General features: G+C 50.3%; 8 protein-coding genes across 8 annotated transcripts; 2 read left to right on the top strand and 6 right to left on the bottom strand.

Moving 5' to 3' along the window:
* Window positions 1–39: 39 nt before the first annotated feature.
* On the bottom strand, window positions 40–1,077 carry LY79DRAFT_664027 (uncharacterized protein). The gene is made up of 2 exons (XM_060562861.1): window positions 382–1,077; window positions 40–317 (listed from the first exon to the last, which is right to left on the bottom strand). Exons 1-2 carry the CDS (start codon window positions 894–896, stop codon window positions 152–154), a joined length of 681 nt encoding a protein of 226 aa, XP_060407134.1. The 5' UTR covers window positions 897–1,077; the 3' UTR covers window positions 40–151.
* A 232-nt stretch (window positions 1,078–1,309) lies between these two features.
* Window positions 1,310–2,632, bottom strand: LY79DRAFT_573227 (FAD dependent oxidoreductase). The gene has a single exon (XM_060559448.1). It carries the CDS (start codon window positions 2,585–2,587, stop codon window positions 1,334–1,336), a length of 1,254 nt encoding a protein of 417 aa, XP_060407133.1. The 5' UTR covers window positions 2,588–2,632; the 3' UTR covers window positions 1,310–1,333.
* Window positions 2,633–3,720: 1,088 nt separating this feature from the next.
* On the bottom strand, window positions 3,721–5,922 carry LY79DRAFT_682846 (cytochrome P450; the record flags this gene model as incomplete). Its single annotated transcript, XM_060564595.1, has 7 exons — window positions 5,240–5,922; window positions 4,908–5,192; window positions 4,706–4,841; window positions 4,626–4,649; window positions 4,097–4,569; window positions 3,830–4,041; window positions 3,721–3,761 (listed from the first exon to the last, which is right to left on the bottom strand). The coding sequence occupies exons 1-7, from the start codon at window positions 5,425–5,427 to the stop codon at window positions 3,721–3,723; spliced, it is 1,359 nt and encodes a 452-aa protein (XP_060407132.1). The 5' UTR covers window positions 5,428–5,922.
* A 2,938-nt stretch (window positions 5,923–8,860) lies between these two features.
* On the top strand, window positions 8,861–9,178 carry LY79DRAFT_481882 (uncharacterized protein; the record flags this gene model as incomplete). Its single annotated transcript, XM_060553271.1, has 1 exon — window positions 8,861–9,178. A coding segment is annotated over one exon (318 nt), but the record flags the coding sequence as incomplete, so codon positions are not given.
* Window positions 9,179–9,487: 309 nt separating this feature from the next.
* On the top strand, window positions 9,488–10,783 carry LY79DRAFT_530089 (uncharacterized protein; the record flags this gene model as incomplete). The annotated part of the gene is made up of 1 exon (XM_060556151.1): window positions 9,488–10,783. One exon carries the CDS (start codon window positions 9,488–9,490, stop codon window positions 10,781–10,783), a length of 1,296 nt encoding a protein of 431 aa, XP_060407130.1.
* A 1,210-nt stretch (window positions 10,784–11,993) lies between these two features.
* LY79DRAFT_675110 (uncharacterized protein) lies at window positions 11,994–14,304 on the bottom strand (the record flags this gene model as incomplete). Its single annotated transcript, XM_060564400.1, has 2 exons — window positions 11,994–12,030; window positions 12,095–14,304. The coding sequence occupies 2 exons, from the start codon at window positions 14,302–14,304 to the stop codon at window positions 11,994–11,996; spliced, it is 2,247 nt and encodes a 748-aa protein (XP_060407129.1).
* A 5,900-nt stretch (window positions 14,305–20,204) lies between these two features.
* Window positions 20,205–20,591, bottom strand: LY79DRAFT_675109 (uncharacterized protein; the record flags this gene model as incomplete). Its single annotated transcript, XM_060564399.1, has 1 exon — window positions 20,205–20,591. One exon carries the CDS (start codon window positions 20,589–20,591, stop codon window positions 20,205–20,207), a length of 387 nt encoding a protein of 128 aa, XP_060407128.1.
* A 280-nt stretch (window positions 20,592–20,871) lies between these two features.
* Window positions 20,872–21,087, bottom strand: LY79DRAFT_530086 (uncharacterized protein; the record flags this gene model as incomplete). Its single annotated transcript, XM_060556150.1, has 2 exons — window positions 20,872–20,979; window positions 21,031–21,087. 2 exons carry the CDS (start codon window positions 21,085–21,087, stop codon window positions 20,872–20,874), a joined length of 165 nt encoding a protein of 54 aa, XP_060407127.1.
* Window positions 21,088–21,727: the final 640 nt, after the last annotated feature.

Genomic DNA, 21,727 nt, shown 5'->3' with positions numbered 1-21,727 from the left:
GAAGTTTTGCGCCTTCAGATGAAACCCTAAAAGCTTTATGAAGGTTAAGTAACTATTTGTGACTATTATTTCGCGTTACAGATATTGTACACAGACTCGTTTAGGAAGGCTTGTTTACTGTTCTTTCACCTTACCTTATGGCCTGGTTATCTCAGAAGGTCTTGGTAGGTGCATCTCCATTCGCATCACCAGTTCCATACCTCTTGACCTTGTTCTTGCTAGCATCCTTGTCTGCGATGAACACTTCGACCTCCTTGCTGTCCATATGTTTGGCAACATTGTCGGCCTGCCACTTCTTGAATGAGAATCCCACTCCTCTGAGAAGTATCAGCGGCAATATATTAAAGAAACGATGCGGGAGAACATCGTATTATGTCTTACTCGTGACTATAATCCTTATCATTCGCTTGATCCTTGTGATACTTAATCTGGATAAAGTCGCTGTCGACAGTGTCGGGATCCAAACTCAGACTAACGAGAGCATTGATTGTCGCCGTTTTCGGGATCAGTTTGAATGTCCAGCTCTGCTCGTTTTTGAACTGGATCAGATCGCGATCATTCTTAACGATCTCATAACCCTCATTTTTGCTGGCATTGAAGAGCTTTGGCAAGGCAAACCACTGTCCAGCCATCTTATATCGGTCGTTGGCGTAGACGAACTGGTCGTCATACACGCAGTCTGGCGTATAACGCTTCACGCGGTCAATGGTGGGTTCCATAGAATAAAGGGCTATAATGTCATCAACCAAGGCCTGACGAGCAGCCGAGAGAGGAAGCGACTTGGAGGGATCCGGATGGTAGTCCGCCGAAGTTGAAGTTTGACGGACTTCAAATTCTTCGCCTGGCGTGGCAGAGGTCTTGCCGGGGAAGTTGACATGAGCAGAGTCTGTAGCCATTCTGAGACTGGTACTGAAAGCGGTCAGAGTGCCGGCGTGTATCGGAAGGATTGAATAATGTGCAGAAGAAATGATACTTGAAATGGAGGGGGATGCAAGTCATACTATAAGAATCGGATTCTGGTCAACTCGACAGGATCCATAACACATCATTCGCGTATATCCACACACCCCAAGCAGTCATGACGCAGTCTATTTTGACTAAAATAGTTCAGGCGTTTGGAGAATTCATCACCACGTGAAATTTCGCCCCTCGACTTGGGATACACCGTTATTATGTATTGCTGACGTCAGTCAAATCGAATGCATCTGAAACAAGACAAGTACGAACAAAGCGTAAAGTAATCGTCTCCAAGATTTTATGCAAGTCACCATACCAGTACCATCACAAATGAAAATTCCATGGCAACATAGCACTCAATTCGAAGGATACCTCATCATAGTCTAGGGCTGAATCCAAGCTTTTTCAAGTCCAGCACTTCTCCGGCCCTCCAGCTCACATTTTGCCCAGCATCGCTTCCCTCCTTCCATCTCCATCGAGGTAGTTCCTGTGATCCCTTTTCTATGAGGCTCTTGATCCATTTTCCAACCACAGGCAGCATTTTGAACCCATGGCCCGAGTCACCAGTTGCAACAAACAAGCCCTTACTCCCTGGCACAGCATCAATGACATAATCCGAGTCCGCGGAGTCAGCACACCAGCAGATATGCTGATCAACAAAAGGCCTGTCTGCCAGACTGGGGAGTGTTTCTTGTAAGAGTCTGCGTACTCTCTGCTGATCCGCCTCCGGAACAAAGTCGTTGTTCTTTGGCGGGAGAGATAGGCCGGTGGCTATTGAATAGTTCGTGTACCCTCCACCACTTGGAGACAGCTTCAGTATCCCGGTGCCCGGTTCGGGCTCGAAAAAGAAACCCAGGTCCCGAGCATATGTGACGGGAATTCCTTTCAGTTGCTCTGCTTCTTCCGGTCGAAGTTGGATGTGCAGAACGCTCCAAGCTTTTGCCGTGATTTGTCGCCGAACAGTGGGGAGCACCTTTCCGAGCGAGGCACCCAGTGTCAGGATTGTTGCTGTTGCCTTGTATTCTTTTCCAGACACCGTGCGAGCACCTACACATCGATCGTTGTCGTACACAAGACTAGCGACCTCTTCTCCTGTATAAACATTGACTCCACGATCTTTCACATACTCGTAGAGAGCCTTGAGTGTATTTGAGGCATGCGCATAGCCCGCGAAAGAATTGAAATACCCTTCCCAACCTTGCATGGGCCCGTCTAATGCAGGGGCAGCCTGGGTAATATCATCTCTGCTCCTTACTGGTACGATTCTGCCTGCCCACGCCGGGTGTGCTCTGATACTTTCAAGGGATTTCTGAAGAGTCCGCTTGGTTTTTTCAGGTGCTGCTGCAGAGTTGGCTAGCAAGTACCCGGTCTGGCGATAGTGTGGTGAGAAAACCGGGTTGTTGTTCCATTCCGCCATGGCTTGTAAAGCAAGCTCGGTATAAAACGGATCCTCATACTCGGCGCGAACGATCTTATTCACATCGTTGCCTGCCGAAAGTGTCGAGGGAACTGACGTGCCTTGTTCGAGGATAGTGACGGATGTGTACCCAGCTTTGACGAGATGGTACGCCGTCGAAAGCCCGAAGGTGCCACTGCCTACAATCAGTATCGGGTCATGGCGAGTCAACATGATGACGGGATTCTGCAATGTCGCCTTTGGTGCTTTGGGCAGTTGGTCAACGGCATGAATTAGTGCAATATTAGCTGAGCAAGTACTGTCAGTTTTGAGTTGCGTAAAGACTCCGAAGTCGGACATTTGAGCCTTCGGGCGCTTTGCATATCGGCCTCTCCACCCTGATACCAACAAGTTAATCGAGATAAGAATAGAATTTCGGCCGCGGGGAAGCTCGGCCGCGGCCCTTGCCCCGCGCGACTTTGCCGGCACTCCCAAGCGATGTCCTCGAACTACATCCAACATCTCAACAGCCCCTTCCGCCACGCCGGACGTCGTTAAGATTTACTGAGTGGTGGCCACGAATAATTTGGACACGTGATTAGGTACTTACTGGGCACCAATTCCATGGCATTTTCTCGTTACGGATTCTCTGTATTGCTTTCGACGGACTTCCAGATGAGCATGACTCATGCACTCAGTTAACTTGTTGCTGTTATCATTGACGTCCCTAAATGATCCTATGATACTTAACTTCAATGGAGTTGGCGCGTGGCTTTGAGTAGTTTAGTGGCGGTTATCGATAATTGCTGGTCTCAACTGAAAATCGTTTTCTTGGTCTATTTGTTAGCAGGGGCTTGTATATTCCTCGTCGGCAACGACGTGACGTCCATTACGCTTCACCTTACATCAACTGGTAGATTTCTTTAGCAAAGAAGTTTTTTTTTTATCATAACAGGCCCGAGTAAGAGTTTCAGAAGGAGACCCATCGAGATAGAGGCAGAAAACCCATCCCTGAAGTACCCTTAATTGAGAAGCACATGATCTAAAAAGTTTGAACACCAAGACTAACATGGGAATATTCTTGCCTGCCGAAATTCAAGAAGGATGCGTAAAAATCAAAAACGCTAGGGGTGTAGAGTTTCCAATCTGAACATAATCACAGACAAGCTCTTTGATGCCCGGCTTACTCCCACCGCTGCAAAAACCCACCAATATTCGCAAGTTCTTGTTTCAAAACCTCGGCATGCCTCTCGCTTCTCGGGACCAAACGCACGCTGTAATTCTTTGGTGTATGCAAGAATCCTTCCTCATATGCATCATAGCTCGTATCCAACGCTATAGGCTTCCCATCTGCTCCCACATCGGGCTCAATCCTGAATGCCCACAGAATTTGAGCTATGATGCGCCACTGTGTCCTCTCAGCCAAGTGTAAACCAACACAGATCCGCCGCCCGGCCCCGTAAGAGTAGTGATCACGCTCCTTGTATCTTGAAGCCGCGGCGAGTTCAGGTGCGAGCTTGCTCGCCCGATCCATGAATTGGTCTGGGTTATAGGCAGAAGGATTTGACGACGAATCGCTGCTGTGGTTGAGCGCGTACGGTGGGACAATGATGGTGCTGCCAGCTGGGATAAGCATGCCATCGAACCAATAGTCTTGCTTCGCGCAATGCGGAATGCCCCCAGGAATCCTAAGTAATGACCTAATGAGCATGGGATAAAAGGGTTGGAATATAAAATTCTTACACTGGTCTGATTCGTAGCCCCTCTTTGACGATGCAGTTTATATACGGCAAGTCATTGAAGTCAGCCCACTTAGGAGGCCTCCGAGTTCCACACACACGATCAAGTTCAGCTTGTGCCTTTTCTTGGAATTCTGGATGCTTCGCGAGGAAGAGAACTGATGTGAGCGTTGCAGTAGCTGTTGTGTCAGAGGCACCCATGTGGAGGCCTCCGAGGAAGTTGTTCAATTCCGTGTAGCTTAACGGAACATCGCACTTAATCTCCTCCTCTAGAAGTTTATCGAGAAGGGAATCGCGCTTGTCGCCGTTTTTGCGGCGCGTCTCTACGCGACCGCGAGCCTCGTTCCAGATATCAGTCATGGTAACATAAAACTCCTTGCCGCGTTGCTTTGGTTTGTTCCAGCGATCAGGGATCAGATTGAGGATCGGAAATTGGTCCACTGGTGGGTAAGTACCTGGCTCAAGAGCTTTTGATATCTGTTACGATGTCAGTTTCTGGCAGATGACCAGGTAGAGAACTCAGGTGGTAATACAGCTTCCATAGCTATGTACACCGCCTAGCATTGTTAGTCATGTTAGTCAAGTTAATTAGTTTCAAGCGAGTACGACGCACATATGCCCAGAAGCTCCCCCAGTCAGGTGCAAGGTGCCCATAGATTGTGATGCTTGCGACTGACGCCGTAGTTCGTTTTATGTACTCTTGGAACTTTTCAGGCTTTTCCAGCAAGTCGGACATAAGACGTGCAACTCTACATCACATTAGCGCGTGTGTTGTTTGACTTTAAACCAAGCTTTTGACCGGAGTTATAACGTACTCAGCTTCCTGCACAGGTTTCATATCAGAGTCTAGCCTCTTGGGCGAGAAATATAAAGAAGAGATTTTTCGCTCTGCCCTCCATTTAGGGCTTTCGTGCATCAGAGCTATGTTCTCTTCCCGCGCTACGACGAGCATCTGCTGATCTTTTGGTCTGTCATTATACCAGGCACCCTTCTGACTCAAGAGCTCGTGGACGGCACGTCTGTCATTCAACACGATCATGGTACTTCGCCCAATTTTGAGTGAATAAACGGAGCCGTACTGGTCGCTCCACTCCTTGAGCCTAGAGCATGTAAGTGCGGGTTCCCCAGTTTGGATTTAATGACTTACTTGGAGAAAAACCCCCTTTTTGGAATTATGTGCGCATTTCCAAGGATGGGGACCGTGGGTGGGCCAGGCGGGAGATGTTTCTCTCTGCTACCAAATGTGAAGACCTTGTATGCTAGGATGAGAGTTGGGATGATCCAGATAATTGAAGAATAAGCGGCCCCAAATGGCAGTCCGGTCGGTAAAAGCATTCTCAGCTCTGGTATCTGAATGGTAAGGACAATAACTACGTAGAGGTTTTGTACTTGCGACTCTCTTCGAGGTTTGAATAGGGCAACAAGTAAAAGAAAACCGTCTGGCTCACTCGCAATATATCAACAAATGTTCAGTGACATACAGACACTCTGAAGTCAACCAATAATTTCCCCCTTACCTACATGACTTGGGACTGTCTGCACGTCACTGTAATAGCCCAACGATCTTTGCTCTATTTAGCAGGTCCATGTGAATATGAACTGACGCCTTTACGGGGTGCGGGGTATAGACAACGCCCCCCCCTTGCTGCACCATCTCGTCCCGAGCATGGCCTTGGATCTATGCTTGGCTCACGAATTGCGTGATTATGCGATGCTGACTACATGATGTATCTGTTCAATTGTTGACATAGTTACATAGACATCCTGGCACACAATGATTCGCTAAAGTATGAAACGTACAAGCAGGCTACAAGCGGGCCGTCGGGGATCTGCATGGTTTGCTTCGTGAATAGCCAAATAGCGGTTGCCAAGTGTGCTAAGCAATCTGGCTAAGGGCGCATATGAGATATATTAAGAGATAACTCCATCAGCAACCGTGAGCACATGAATCGTGAGTTCAGCCAACGTTCAGGTGCGGATCGCACAGAATTCTGTCGAGAGCCAGGGGCATAAATTCAAGCAACGTAGCACGCGGGCTTCTGCCGCCCTACTATTAGCTATATGTACCTAAACAGAAGTTCTAAAGTGTTAGCCTTCCGACGAGTGGCGTTGGAAAACCTGTGGGTGTGTTGTGATACAGCCTATGTTACGCCGTAATTACGCGATGGCGATTACAAGCCCACTTTTATTATCATATATAACTACAGTGGGGACCCAAAAGTCTTAGCCCAAGCGCACTTTCACCAACCACCTCTATTTTATTACTATCTTTAACTAGCTACAAAATAATTAATTTTTACTTTACTATAGTAAAACTATAGTAAAAATAAAGCTTAAAGTTTGCTCTTTAGTAACGTGTATACTAGCCATATGCCTAGATAATCAGAGATTTAAAAGTGTATTTTGTATAGAATTTGTATTTTTTTTAAAATACAAGGCTTTTTAGACTAAGTTATAAATATTAAATTATATAATTAATACATATTATAGATCTTAAAATTATTACAAGGGTTATCTAATATAGTTTCTATTTTTAGTAATTATATACTAAGATATACTAGTAAATACAACTTGTATTTGTATTGTATTTTTTGCCTAGCACTATACAATACATGTTAGTGCCTATACTAAAAATAGATTTCTTAAAACTAGAATAGAAAAGCGGGGCTATTTCCTAAAAAGGAAATAAAAATATTAATAAATTAAGAAAAAAAAGCTTTATCTAAACCTTATTTTACTTTATTTTTATATAGCTTATATAGGCCTATATAATTACTAATACTTTTTTACTACACTATAAAGGTCTTAACACTTGTATAGAAACCTTGTATTTTTTTTTAGAACTCTGTAGATAATAGCCCTTAGTTAGTTAAGTAATAACTAGATAAGGGCTTATATCTTCTCCTAAGGGATAGCTTCTTATACTACCTGTAACTGCTCCTTAAATCTACTAATATCTAACTTACTCTTCCTTAAAGTAAATACTTCTAGGTATAGCCTTTATAGATTACTTTTTATTATCTACTAGATGTACTTAATTAGGTTTAGGTCTAGTAAGTAAGGAGGCTAATCTAGCTAGGAGATCCCCTGTTGTAATATTTACTCTACTATCTAAGAAGTATTATAAATAAGGGTATTATTATATATAAAATAGTATATATTATCTTAGTTAAAAAGATATTCTCTCTAAAGGTATAAAATATAGCTATTAGCACTATATCTTTACTTTTATAAGGTTAAGTCTTTTATAAGAAAGGTTAGCTTACTTTAACCTTTCTTTTAAACTATTCTTTAGACTATTACTAAGATATTTACCTTTATATAACTTATAAGGTTAATAAATTACTTATTTTAGCGTTTATAAGGTAATCTAAATACCTAAGCAGAGAGATAAAAGGTATTATTTTAATAAGAGGACTTATTAGAGAACTAGGTCTAAGAAGACTTAAAATTAGTAAAAAGATCTCTAGGAGGTATATAAACAAAAGTATAAATACTATTATTAACTCCTTATATTTTAGAAGCTACTTATAGGCAAAAGTAAGCCTCTAGGCAACTACTTCTTTTATAATAAATAGCCTCTTTATTATACACTATTTATAAAAGTTAGCCTACTTTAAGACCCTTTTAATAGTGTTAAGGTTAACCTTACTTTTTTATGCTTAGGTAAGGCTCTAGTATAATTACTAATAGTAATTCTAGGCTAAGTAAATAATAGACCTTTTATTTTACCTTAATAGAATCTCTAGGCGCCCTTTTTAAGGCTGGCTCTTAATAGTGTAGTTTTAATAGAACTAGTAAAGTGTGTTAGTTATAGTATACTTAGAGTAGCTAAAGACCTTAGTAGCCTAGCAGTATATAAAACTAGCTCTTATAACTACTATAATTACTACTTACTGTAATTCTGATAACTTATGGTTATTACTTTAATTTTTTGATAAAAGAGAAGAAAGCTGCTATAAATCAGCTATTTTTTGGTCTTGGTTAAGGAGGTAGAAGGAGGAGGTATGTGATAATGGAAGCGCGACGCGACGCGTATGTGGGGGTTTGGGCCGAGACTTTTGGGTCCCCACTGTAGAAGTAAGCCCTTACCAAGCTATTCAAGCCGCTCGAGTCGGCTTCTTGTGCCAGTGAAGTTCCTATGTCCTTTACCTATAAAAGCGATTGGTAGCGAATATCTATTGACACAAGACGGACAAAAGTCGTTTGTTTGACTCTTGCTTGTTTCTAACTCTGAGGTTTGGCGCAACCTGGCGGTGTATGTTTACGCTTTTAATGTAGGATTCGGGCGACATGCCAAGCTAGAGGCCTAATGATCCAACGTCCTATCTGGTAAATGATCTACAAACTTCGTCTCCTTCAGGAAAAGGCTTGAATTATATGTGTACGCTCCATTGGGCTAACCTCCGCTGCCAAGATGACTTGGCAAAGCGGTGGCTGAAGCACCAGTTCAGCTTTCAACGATCGCGGCTCGGCACGAAACGCTGCCTCCAGGATCATGCACTCTTGTGGCATGCTGTTAGATGAAAACATCTGATCAAACATTTGTAGGGACCTCATTGGCCGATCCATTCGAGCTCTTCTGTCATATTAACCCGAGATGAACATGCAGCCCCGGCATGGTTACTTTCAAACTTAAGGAAACACACCTTTCCCCCTCTCCCCCCCTTCTTCCTAGGAAGCTCCCGGAACGACAGCATGCCCGGCAGCGTTGTTCAAGATATATCCTCAACAGCTAGCGCCGGTCTGAAATAATCGTTATCGGAATATGTCTTATCAGATTTACACTGGTGTTTGGACTGACTGGAGCCTTGGAAGAGTCAGCGGCGCAACAGTCACGCTATCTGCCCGCGATGGCGCTCTCCTTCTTGCTTTCATCGCAATATTCGTCACGATAATTTCTACAAGACTTTGGCGTGTTATCACCTTCATATGCCACCAGATACTCTCATGCGATGGCAAACATGACGGGTTGCACTATCAGCGGCAGTTCATCCTCCGGAACATCCCCGCCCCTGTAGCCGCCACATGGCTGTTTTTTCAACAGGCATGGCACTGGCGAGGACACGCCAGACGCCCAATCCTCAGAACAATCCCTTGGGCGGCTTTCGGCGTTTTCTATGCCTGTCTTCTTGGACTTGCTGCCGTATTCTCCTCCAACATATCTGACAGTGCCACCGAATACCGACTACTGGCCCCTACGGCATGCGGAATATTTGTGCCCCAAGACCGAGACGCACTCCAACAAAAGAGCGCCTACGATAACTCGCTCGCTTCGATTTACGCTTGGCAGTGCTATGGAGATTCGTCACCTGCATCGTGCAGCACCCTACCCGTCCCTTCAATCCGTTGGACTAACGAGTCCGTTGAGTGTCCATTCGCAGATACCGTCTGCATGGGAAACAGATCTTTCGGAATGAAGACAGAGTTGATCGACTCCCATAAACATCTAGGCATCAATCAGCCTCAACACAATCGAGTTTATTATCAGCGAGAGACGGAGTGCTCTCCTCTCATCACCCAACGCGGTTTTTCGAGGTTCGTGAACGGGAGTGAGACGCAGGAGTTCGGCTGGGACGACAATGTCCTCATCAAATACTTTTACGGAAATGTGAACTCCGACAATTACACTTACATCTACAACACGTATGGGGAAAGCATGAAAACCGGGTATTCTACATGGTCCATCCACGCTCTAGCCAGTAATAATGGCACGATTTGGCAACCGGCGGAGGCTCTGTTCCTCGACCACAGAGACGTCACATTGTTACTCATTGCGCCTAACTCGGTCATCCACATCGAGCAAAACGACGACCCTGTTTTTGGAGCCAGTATTCCGGTCGAACTAGGCGACGGCGACACAGTCTACAGGCCCGACCGTTACGTCAGTCCCATCGGTTGCGCAGACAGGCATCGGATCTGCAACCCCAATAACGGCTTCTGCACCTCACGTCAAGGCGGCACGGAAACTTTGCAAAATGCCAGAGGTAAAGATATTGATCTCAATCCGGTTCAGCTGGCGACTGTAGACCGCATGGGGCTGTACTTTGCGGCTTCGACATTTCAACACCTGATCTGGACGCGCACGCAGAGCTTCCTAAAGGCACAGGAGCTCGTTGCTGACCTTACGCAATTACCTTTGCCGTCCAACCAGTGGCAGATTGAGATGGCATCCCTGTTTGCCGACAACCTATCCAAAATGCAGCATTACATGCTTGAGTACGTTACGGGGCCATCTTTGGTAGTGGAGGGCACCATCGAAAAAGCCTGGGAGTCTGCCGGGTCTTCGTCCAGAGCTCAAGCAGAGTATCGTGCTGCACAAGAGGATATGTGCCACAGGCAGAAGACCAAGAGCTCGCAAGGGACGATCAACTTCTCTGTCGTGGGACTTTCTCTGCTTTTGGGCCTGGGCTCCCTCTTTATTGCCTTTTCATACCTATTGGAGTCTGTCACGCAGGTCTTGCAGCGTATAACAGGGCTTGGGGTACGGAAAGCGAAGAGATGGGAGCGCGACGAGAACTTGCAGGTGATGCGGATGTTGTTTGAGCTGAAAGGCGCAGGGACATGGAAGGGTTCGACGGATTGCTTTCCCACGACTGAATCGAAAGACGCTTTTGAGTACGATTGCGACCTTCTGGGTCCGAGTCCTCAATACTCAGCCTTGGTTCATGAGAATCATGGGAAGAGCTAGACTGCCCCACACCATACCAACTTGTAAGCGAACTCATCTTAAAAGTAGCGATACCGGTTTAGTATTGGAAGGGAGGGGGGCTGGCGTGGCGCTCATGTGATGGAATAATCTATTCTGACTCCATGCAGTAAATTGAAGTAAGTGTGTTGGCGGCTGCATCGTTCAACGAAACCAGCACGAAGTCGTCGATCCCGCACCGAATCAGTCGCCATGCCAACCCGGCCGCTGTACCAGGCCTATCTGCCCACCCGGCCCGACGACTTCCAGCCGACGGTCGATGTCCCGCCCTTCTTCGAGGCCGAGGAGCCCTGCTCGCTCGCAGGGGCCTCCAAGACGTCTGTCTTGCGGGACTGCGGCGCCGGGGTGGAGGACGTCACGTGAGGGGCGTTCAGCTCAGCCAGCTGTCCGGGGCCGGTCTGGGTGAGGTCGTCCCCCTCGACCGCATCCGGAACCTGGACTTTCGGCTGCCGCGTGCGGTGGGAAAAGGGGGAGGCAGCCGGATTTCCGAGGACCGGAGGGCAGGGAGGCAACATGGTGGGAATGATTCCGTACGATAGCCGGCCGGAGGCTACCTTTCCGGAGGAGTTACAAACGAGCTAAAGGGGGGGGGATGGGGGGGAGGCGTAGGTAGATTATCAGAGACCAGTTTTTCTTTTCTTTTTTTCCCCCTCCAAACCGAATGGCGATCATAAGCAAAGGTTTATGAGTTTGGACTCAGCCGTGAGAGACACATACGCTTGATAAAAATCGTCAAGCCAGAGATATCTTTTGCTTTCTTCTTTGCCGCCACACTTCCTAACACCTCCGGTGCGCATAAGGTTAACCCCAGCTCTCTGTGCCATGGCCATGTGTCCAAGAGAGCAGCATCCATAACTGAGAAACGCGCGCGCGCACGTGAATGAACATTAGATCTTTGTCAATTATCTAACTTGGGGCTTTGATGATCCGCTGGGATTATGCACGCTTGGTTGAAGTGGGAAAAGAAAAAGAAAAAAAAAACATAAAAGAGTGAGCAATGCCCAGGAAACCACCCCCCCTACCCACCACCACCCGCAATCAACCCCCGAGTACGCCTGACGGGAAAATGAGTCTAAATGTGGGATGGATCGCCAGTAGGTTGACCAGGAAACCGAGGTGATGCGACAAAAGGAAGGACGGTTTTTTATTTTTATTTCTCGTCGGCCCGCCCGCCGGGCCTCCGTGCCTGACCTTAATGATCGTCATATCCAGCTCCGCGTTGCCATGGACTAGATGTAATGTTAGCGAGGGCGCAGGGATGATGAAGGGAAGAAGAGGAACAGGAAGTCTCACCTGTTATTGTTTTGTAACCGGAACTCGTGCATATTTTGTCCAATCTGGTTGGCGAAGGGACTTGTCGGCTGGGTGTGCGGTGAGACGGTGACGGGCGTGCGGGGCCGCATGGACGGGTCGGCGGGGAACATGGGCACGGACGGGCTCACGGCGGGCCTGGCGCCGGCGGACGGGAGCACCGAGAGCTCGTGGTTATCCCCGTCGCCGGCGGCAGGCGGCTTGTAAGGGGCGCCGTGGGCCATGCCGCTCTCCATGGCCTTCTCGCCGTAGCGCAGCGACTCCCTGCGGCTGTTGGTGGCGTCTTCCTCCTCGAGGTCGAGGAGGCCCTTGTTCTCGGTGCGGTCGCCCTTGCCGGTGACGGCCGGGTCGTTGAGCTGGGAGGGCTGGGTGGTGGGCTGGCCCTTGACGCGCCAGAAGACGAGGATGCTCGAGACCATGACCATGAGGAGGAGGACAAGGGCGAAGGAGGCGTTGACGACGAACAGAACGACGCCGACGGAGCCGACGACGATGCCGGGGGCTTTGAAGACGTTTGTGAAGACGAGGAGGAAGACGGAGTTGATGAAGTTGATGGCGAAGATGGAGATATTGAACGAGTTGGTGGGCTTGTCCATGTAGGGCTTGAGGACGCTGACGCCGATGAGGGCGGCGGCCTCGGTGAGCATGAGGGCGACGGCCTGGCCGAGGCCGGAGCCCTGGCCGAAGGCAACGACGGCGGCCTTGATGAAGATGTAGCCGATGAAGGGGATGATGAAGTAGTAGGCGGAGGCGCGGTACTGGACGTAGAGGAAGCCCCACTTGTTGATGATGGCGGGGTTGGAGAACAGGACGTGGGCGGGGTTCTGGTGGGTGAGGATGGACTGCCTGGCGATGCGGATGACCTTGAAGGAGGCCCAGAAGAGGGTGGAGATGGTGCCGAAGAAGAAGACGACGGCGAGGACGACGAGGGCGGGCGAGTCGGCCTGGACGAACTCCCAGAGGCACAGGACGGTGATCTGGGGGAAGCCGATGAGGCAGAGGCGGAAGAGGATGCCCTTGAGGGTCGTCTTCCAGTCGCGGCGGAACTCGGCGAAGCGGTCGCGCTTGGTCCAGTTGTTCTTGGCGGCGATCTCGGTGCCGTAGCGGAAGGCGGCGACGCCGAGGACGGTGAAGAGCACGAAGGCGCAGTAGACGATGAGGCCGGTGAGGAAGAGGTTGGTGGTCTCGATGCGGGACTTGAAGGCGACGCGCTGGATGCCGAACACGAGGAAGGAGCCGTTCTCGAGCTTGATGTTGGAGCGGCGGGCGAGGGCCGCGAGGCCGCGACGGAGGGGCCCGCCGCGGGCGACGGCGGCGGCGGCGGCGGGGCGCACGGCCTCAACGACGTCGAGGGAGCGCTTGGTCTTGGAGACCTGGACGGAGACGGAGCGGACCTCGTCGAGCAGGCGGGCGGCCTCGCCGCCGGTGGCGCGCTGGTACCAGGTGCACAGGGTCTGCATCCAGCCGAGGCGGACAATGCCCATGGACCACTGGAAGTTCTGGGTCCAGCCCTGGACGATGGGGGGCATGTCGACGCCGCTGAGGCCGAGGAAGGCCTGGGCCTGGAAGTAGCCGAACAGCGAGAGGGCGTTGGCGGCGAGGTGGGCGGCGGCGTCGGAGTGGCCCATGGCGGAGATGATACCGGCGGAACCGAGGCCCAGGCCGGCGATGACGGCCGTGGCCCACTTGACGCCGTTAAGGTTGACCGTCTTGCCGTTGGAGAAGTCGGCCTCGACGCAGGCGACGGTCTCGCCCGTGTCGGTGAGGTTGACGAGGGCGCGGATGGTGGCGTCGAGGTCGGGGATGGTGTAGGCGATGTCGGGGACGGCGTCGAGGGCGTCGCCGAGCTCAAAGGAGAACTCCATGTCGATCTTGCCGGGCTTCATGGGGCAGAGGCCCTGGAGGTTGGCGGTGCACGGGTCGATGGTCTTGCGGATGTACTCGTAGCCGTAGACGCGCAGGGCGACGTCGAAGATGGCCTTGCCCTCGACCGAGACGACGGCGGCGACGTTGGCCGTGACGGAGCCATTGTTGGCCGAGACGACGATGTTGAACAGGCTGGCAGAGAAGTCCGAGTCCTTGAGGCAGCTGTTGAGCGAGGACGACTGGAGGATCTTGTCGGCGTTGGCGGAGGGGAAGAAGGCGGCGAGGGAGGCGTAGATGAGGTAGGGAACGACTGCGGTGAGTTTCATCTTGATAAATTGCGTAGAGGGTGGTCCAAGAGGTGGACGGGAACGAGGTTGTCGTCGTTTGGCGTCGTCGTCGTCGTCGTCGCCGTCGTCGTTGTCGTCGTGGACGGGAGTTCGGGGTCAATTCGGGGCCAGGAGTCGGGGGTTTAGCTTTACTACCCTATCCGCCTTGAACATCCACCCCGTCAGCAAAAATTAAAGGCGCGCGAGGGAGAGGACTCCCCGGTTCGAGAATCTCGACTCACGGTGGTGGTTTGACCCCGGGATAGAACGATCGATTGTGCGACAGCTAATCAGAAAACGAGGGTCCAGAACGAGAGTGTCGACCCCTGAATGGATGGATGCAAGAATGGCGGCCAGGACGGACGAGCCAGTAGTGAGGGAGAGTAGAGAAAGAAAACGAAAGTGAAAATGCAACAACACTACTCAGAAGGGGTTCAAGGGCGCATTCGGAACCTTTCTTCAAATGCGTCACTAGAATCCAGTCCAGTCCAGTGCAGTCGTTCGGGGAGAATCCGGCAAACCGCAAACAAGATAGATCAAATTGTAACAAAAATTCGCGATTTCAATGAGAGGATCGAAAGACTAGGCTGAGGGTAGCAGCAGTCTCGCTCATGACGGAAGATTGGGGCGTCCAGCTTTTGGATCAAGGGGAGGGGGGGGGGTGGACGAGCGCACGGAGGGGACGGGGGACACACGGGGGGGAGGAGACGGGTGGATGGGACGTGATGGATGAGATGGGATAGACGGGGACGGGAGACGATAATAGGGGAGGAGAGCGAGAGAAGAGGTATGGATCAGTAGGTATGCATGCGCACCTTACGGATAGTGGCATATGGAATATGGAGAGTATGGAGTATTTCCTCGGCTACTTGCGTAACCCGCGTTCTTGCCAAGGTACCAATCGCCGTTTGGTGCATGCAATTTCTCTATACGCCGCTACGCTTCTTGGTTTTTTGCTTGGGTCTTGGAGGGGGGTGAGACGAGGCGAAGCACGCTTCGCTGTGGGGGCCCCTGGGCGAGACTGACTGCTTTCTGAGCAGGAAAACAAAATGAAGCGAGCGAGCGAGTGAGCGAATGTGTGTTTAGTGCTGTCGTCGTCGTCGTTGTTGTCGTCTCATGTGTCTTGTTACTTCACTCAAAACATAGGTGAGATGAGATGACATGCGATGACATGAGATGAAGAGCGCCAGTGAGTGAGTGAACTTGAGGGAACCTCCTGACCAACACACACTCAATTAATTGCGCCGGGCCACTCGTTCGTTCCACCCGTTCGCTCTCGTCTGCTCACAAGCCAGTAAAGCAGCAGCAGCAGCATTAAACTAATCAAGGGTTGCATGTGTGCATATATTGGCATGGCATGGCATCGTTCCCCCTGTCTCCCTGCACAGCTGAGACCCCTGCCCGGTATGTAGCTAAGGTAGCTAGTACCTAGTAGGTAGCTGTGTGGTCGGTACCTTACCTTAGCTTAGCTTCGTTGTCGAACCCAATCCAATTCCCTCGCCTCTCTGAGCAGCTAGTGTACTAGTAGGTAGCTTACTGAGCTTTCCCATCTCTCTTCTTTCCTTCTTACTCGCTCTTCTCTTAGCAGCTCACCTTGCACTGCCCCAACTTCGCGCCCATCCGCGCCCGTCCTCCTGGGTAAAGGCGTCTTGCGCCAAAACCGCCGAGACCCTTGAAACGAGACAAGGCACCTGGGCGCTACCGGTCCGCAACGGGGCCACCAAGGCCCAATGAGAGCCCACCGCAATTCCTCAGACTGACGAATCCGTTCTAGCTTGGCAGCCCCGGGCGCCCTGACTGACAACCCAAAAGGTGACAGCCGAGTCGTAAATACATGGCAATCCCACTATATGTATATCGGATACGGTGTACCATGTTCGGGTATGGGTACCCGTACCAGTGAAATTCTTCTACCGCCTTGAGCGAACCGATGGAACCTCTCTCGCGCCCTTGTCCTTTGGGCTGACTCTTTGCTGCCAATACATTGTCTTTTTTTTCGGGTTAAGCACGCTTCAGGTCAATTGGCCTTCAAAACCTCACTCTCTCTTTCTCCCTTTTTCTGCGCCCTCCTCCCGTCTCTCTCATCTTTAGACCATCGAGACGATAACATTTCCATCAAATGGAAAAGGGAAAAAAGAAGAAGAAAAAGGAGAAGGAAAAAATGACCCAGCTTCATTCGTCGACTTGTCCCATCCGCCCGTCCTCAATCTCAATAGGCGAGCGGCAGTGTAGCGGAAGTAGCAGATCCCCAGGGAAGCTAAGGACCTCTTGCCTTGTCTACCACTGGTCCAACACAAATCCACAACGCCACGCGCTGGCGGGAGGTGGAAGCCCCTGATTTTGGCGCCCTTTTGTGCCGCTAGCGCCGCCAAGCTGCCCTGTCTGGCTTGTGTGACAGTCGACGATCAGGGCTGCACTGGAGTCCTCTTGGCGCTTTTCTTTCTGCGAAGCTACTGGTGTGTGTGTGGCGGCTGGCATTCCAGTGTCACAGACATCCACAGACAATGGCCGTCCTCTGCGAGGCCCCGGTGACGTTGCAGGCGCCGCGCGGTTCCGAGACATGACTACTACGTGTTGGTTCCTTCGTCCAACAAATTCGTCACAACTGAGTAAAGAACGTAGCTATGCGAGGGCAGGTGGCGGCTAGAGAGGGATACCTGATGAGGGAGAAGAGAAGGCACTTGGGCTATGCATCGACCTTGTCCTCGTTTTGCCAACGGTGCTTCCGAGACCCGGTCTGTGATTGAAATATGTATCTTCTGCTGCGACATTGCATTCGCTGACATGCAAATGCTCCGGAAGCTTCACAGGGAAAGCTGAGGGGGCCTCGCGCCAAGCAAGAGGCGACGAGGCCTCGTTCCCCGTGTTGGATTTGCTGCACAGCCTGGTCCGAGAACTCGCCGGTTCCTTAGATGAGGCCAAGTGGTTGGCGTCGTCCAAAGCCACAAAGTCAAGAGACTTGGTTAGTAGTTCAATCAGATACCTGAACCTGCCAGTCCTCCCTCTGTAGTTGTGCCGCACCAAACCAATGTAAAAAATGCCAGATTGCTCCTCGGTTAGAGCCTCGGGTAAAGGACACATTGGCTTTTTTCGCTTGGCGAAACAATCTCAACAGCTTGCTTGCTTGCTTGGGAGTTGACACAACAGGCATCTACAGATATTCCATGAGCGACCGGTTTCCCAAGTGCCGAGCCTGCCAGCAAGCTGCGCACGCCGGCCGGCCATCGGGCGGCGGTCCGATGACTAGACTGGGGTTGTCCCACGGGGAAAAACCCTTTCCGAGGCCGACGTCGCCGCTCCATGTTTGGCTCGTCGTCATCTGCCGACGCGCGCCCAAGGTGGGGGTCACGGTACAAACAGTCCTCGCGAGGTAGGGAATAGGCCGAAGGATGCAATGGACCTTCGTCCTGAATTCGGTGCAATTGCGACAGAGACGTCTTCGGTCGAAACGGGAGACGGTAACAGTAGGTTCGTACCTAGGGTCCGCCAGAGTCCCGAGCCTTGGCTCAGAGACGTGCGCTCAAGAATGCTTGCCTTGCCATATATGCATGTTCCTCGCGCCGCCGCCATCCGTAGCCACACTTTGCCAACCACGCTGCCACGTCCGCGGCTTCCACGGCATGGGTTTCGCCCCCCGATGCTGACGTTGCCACAAGACGTGCCGGCGCTGCGACTCCCTCCCGCCTGCCATTCAGAGGACCGCTTGTGGGCAGACGTTGAACCCTCCGACTGCGATACCAGGTGACCGGCGGCGTGCCGGAACCCACTGGTGTTGGTCGACAAGAGCACCGTCCGGATCCGAAACCCGGAAGGCGCAAAACCAACGTCCGTCTCCCGGTCCCCCATATCTCGACCGTCGTATACCGATCGCAACAACAGTCGACTCTGTGACGGAATGCCGCAATGGGCGTCGACACCAAAGAGCGGCTGTAGGTATCATACCATCTATTTGGAACCAACCAAAGTCTTAGGCCTTTAGTAGAAGCCACGTTGCGCCGAATCCAGTGCCGTGTTCGACGCAACGCAGTCCGCACCAAATCAGTTGTCGGGTTTCCCGTCAGTCAGCCGGCAACGGTGTTAGGCCGTAGTCGGTCGGATGCTCTCGAACCAGAGTAGTTCCCTTCGTGACACCGGACTGTAGGCATCGGCGACGGATGGCGATAGGTTTCAAAAGTGCCTACTTGGCATCGTAGACTCCTGCATTGAACGCCTTGGGGGGAGAGCTACGCAAATACCAGCCTGTCTAATCGCCAGATTTTCTTGGTCCCGGGAACCTTTTTTGCATGTGGGGTCATGGTGATCCCAGGTATCGTGATATGTCTTCCCGTCTCGGCGTGTCTATGCTCGAAAGAGAACGATCGCAACTAGGTCCAGTTCTGAGCGTAGGCTTCCTGACAAGGGCACATCGATGAAGCCTAGATCGTGATTGAAGCCCGCGGCAGCTTCGAGGCCGCCGTCTGAACGTTTGCTGAAATATGCCAATTATTGCAGCATTCTGCCGTCTTGAGCCTGTTCGACATGGCCAGGCATCGCTCCGCTAAGGTGCGTGACCAGAACGTCATTCGTTCTGGTCCATAATGCGTACTGACATCCGAGGATAACACTTCAACCTGCGTAACTCACGGCTTGTTCCCAGTCGGTCTGGCCAGCTTTTCGATCCGACGCGACATGATCCGGGTGGGCGACCTCTGTTTGGCCGGCGAAAGAGAGGTCTCCTGCGGAAGGGCCATCCATCGCCCACCAAGTCGCAAATGCCCCATCTCAAAGAAGGCAGGCCCATTGCGCCAATCTGTCATTTGGCCAGTGGTCGTTGCCGGTGCCTGGTCCACCCCGATTCATCACGAGGTAGATGCCACAGAGTTCCTGTGCTCGGAAATTCTGGCAGTCAACCAGGAACAACCTGGCATAGTGGACATCGCAGACGGTGCTTGTCTGGTCCAACAACTGCAGTCTGACGAAAAAGAAGCATGACCCCAGATTTCCTGCAAAGGACGGCTCGATCGAGGGAACACCCTTGTTTGTCTTGTAAAGAACAAGATACCACCATGGACGGATTCATGCATAATATATTCCATATCAGAACGAGAGCTCAGAACTGCCACCCCGCAAAAAAAGGTTGCTCGCGGTGCAACACCGGGTCAAACAGCCAAGCGTCGCCAGCGTGGTCCCTGACCAACCGTCTGAAAGTGTTTCATGCGTTCTGCGTAGCATCCGCGGGCGATTATTGCTGATACAACGTTGTCGGAACCTGAGACACGGAAAATGGCAATCAGTGTTTGCAATGCTGTCAGATTCCTGCGTTCGACATATGCACTTGCTGAATGATTGGCTGACGGTTAGCTTGTCCACTTCGGTCACAATGGTTCAAGTTTGGAAAGGGGAAGAAATGGTAATCATGTAATTGATTGGATATGTAGAACAGAAAGGATGCGTGAGCAGCGCCGAAATGCCGTAGGGTATACCGAGCACCAGTGCAAATTACAAGTCAATGTAGTGTACCCGGACAACCAAAAACCAATGCCGGCGCGATCCGATCGCACGCGAACATTGGAGAAATATAGACGATGACGAATGCAGCGGTGCAAATGCAGCATCGACTAATTGCAACCTCCCAGCAGCATAAAGTATCAAGAATAAGCCCCCAATGCAAATGCAAGTGCGGCGCTAAAGGGGATGGGGGAAGATCGTCGTAAACAGCAATATGCCAATTGCTTGTGAGCGAAATTTTGTCGTCGCACCTCGAAGACTCGTTCCGAGGGTATTCGTGTCGCCGTCATGAGATCGCTACCCTAACACACATATCGTCCGTCCTTTTTGGGTTGTTTTGTTATCGTTGTCGTTGTCGTTGTTGTTGCTATTGGCTTCTGCGAGTCGCCTCACGAAGCGAGAGGCAAGCTCTCTTACCGCCGGATCTCGTTGACACTGACATGGCTTGTCCTCCAATCTTGTGTAGGGCTCTGCTTGCTGGACGACCCGAAACCGGGCATCGAGGAGAAGCGGCTCAGCCGCTTCTTGCTGCGCTCGGTCTGTGACAGGATCACTTCTGTGGGGGAGGCAGGCTCGGCATGGTGGAGGGCATCGACGTGCGGTGACGTCGGCTCCTTGCTGTTGGCAGTACCGGTGGAGGAGGACCCTGTCGAAGTAGGAGTCTGGTAGACATACTCGCCGTCAACGTAGACAGCGTTGGAAACGAAGGTTGAGCGGCGATGACGGCGACGGGTGTATCGCTGCTCGAGGCGGAAGAGCTCAATCTTCTGCTGGATACGTTCCAAGATGCTGGGAGCCATTCTGAAGTCCTTGTTTGCAGAGGCTGCAGGATTCTATCTTGAGTTGATTACGGGGTTGCCCGTTTGGTTCTTACGAGGCGTTGGTGTAGAGGTGGGTGGACGGCTGGACGAGAGAAAGTCAATTCACTCGTAGAGACGACAGCTGATGTTGAGGAAGGAAGTCTGTGGTCGTGTGGCAGACGTGTGATGTAGGGACGAAAACGATCGGACGAAAAGCTTATTGAGACTGAAGGGTAGCTGGGTGGAACAAGTGTCGCAGTGCTATGGCTTCAGATGTCTCTCAGGGTGTGCTCGGCCGCTGGTCATGATTAGTGATTAGTGGCCAGGAGGGGTTTCCGGCGTGCATAACTGCTTCTGAGGGGTATCTAAGCCTGGATGCTTGCTGCAACTAGAAAGTCAGATTTGTGCAATGTATCTTTCTGAATCTATTGCAACCTACTACTAAAAGAAGGAAAGCGTTGTTTAAATTAGGCTTTTTTGCCGTTAATTCTAGCATTAAGAAATTGGTGGCCAGCGTAATTAGTGGCTAGCCTGAATGCGTAAAGTTAGGTAATACTTATAATAGCAACAACAAGAATGAATTATTACTATATTACAGTAGTAGTAGCAGGTGTTGTAACAGCAGTATTAGCTGCTGCTGTTGTTATTATTAATAATACCCCTAGTAATATATAGTAACTATAAGGATATATTTATTCTGGTGGTGTTGAGTACGTAAGGCAAATAGCTAAGTACTTTATTAACAGGTCTAATAAGTAATTTACTGCCCTTTTTTGCATAGGCAAGTATAACTTTTATTAACTAGTAAAGTAGTTACATAACAGCAAATAGGTAAAAGATACTATCTATTAGTTAGTTAAGTAGAAACTTATAGTGTTTTTATATATACTTGGTTAAGGACAAACCCAGCAAAACGCTGCCTATCTCTTCTAAATAGCGCATAGTACTATATATACTATTATTTAGAGAATCCTTCTAGCAATAGTTGCCCTCTATACCAAAGTTATTACTTAACCTAGCTAGCCGTACATATCTCCATTAATAGAGCTATTGCCTTAGGACTACTGCTTTACTAGGTATATTAGAGCAGTAGATAGTACACTTATTAAGGCCTATATACTACTAGATAACTAGAA

This window comes from Colletotrichum navitas (genome assembly GCF_030913465.1).
Source record: "Colletotrichum navitas strain CBS 125086 chromosome Unknown LY79scaffold_183, whole genome shotgun sequence".
Classification (NCBI taxonomy): domain Eukaryota; kingdom Fungi; phylum Ascomycota; class Sordariomycetes; order Glomerellales; family Glomerellaceae; genus Colletotrichum; species Colletotrichum navitas.
The sequence above is the reverse complement of the archived record's forward strand: the minus strand, read 5'-3'. Positions and strand labels throughout refer to the sequence as shown.

What these genes read in the sequence shown, in the direction of transcription:
- LY79DRAFT_664027 (XM_060562861.1), bottom strand. Translation starts at nt 896, where the DNA reads ATGGCTACAGACTCTGCTCATGTCAACTTCCCCGGCAAGACCTCTGCC. An exon ending in GATAAGGATTATAGTCACGA is followed by an intron (nt 318 to 381) that starts GTAAGACATAAT and finishes GATACTTCTCAG; the next exon opens with AGGAGTGGGATTCTCATTCA.
- LY79DRAFT_573227 (XM_060559448.1), bottom strand. Translation starts at nt 2,587, where the DNA reads ATGTTGACTCGCCATGACCCGATACTGATTGTAGGCAGTGGCACCTTC.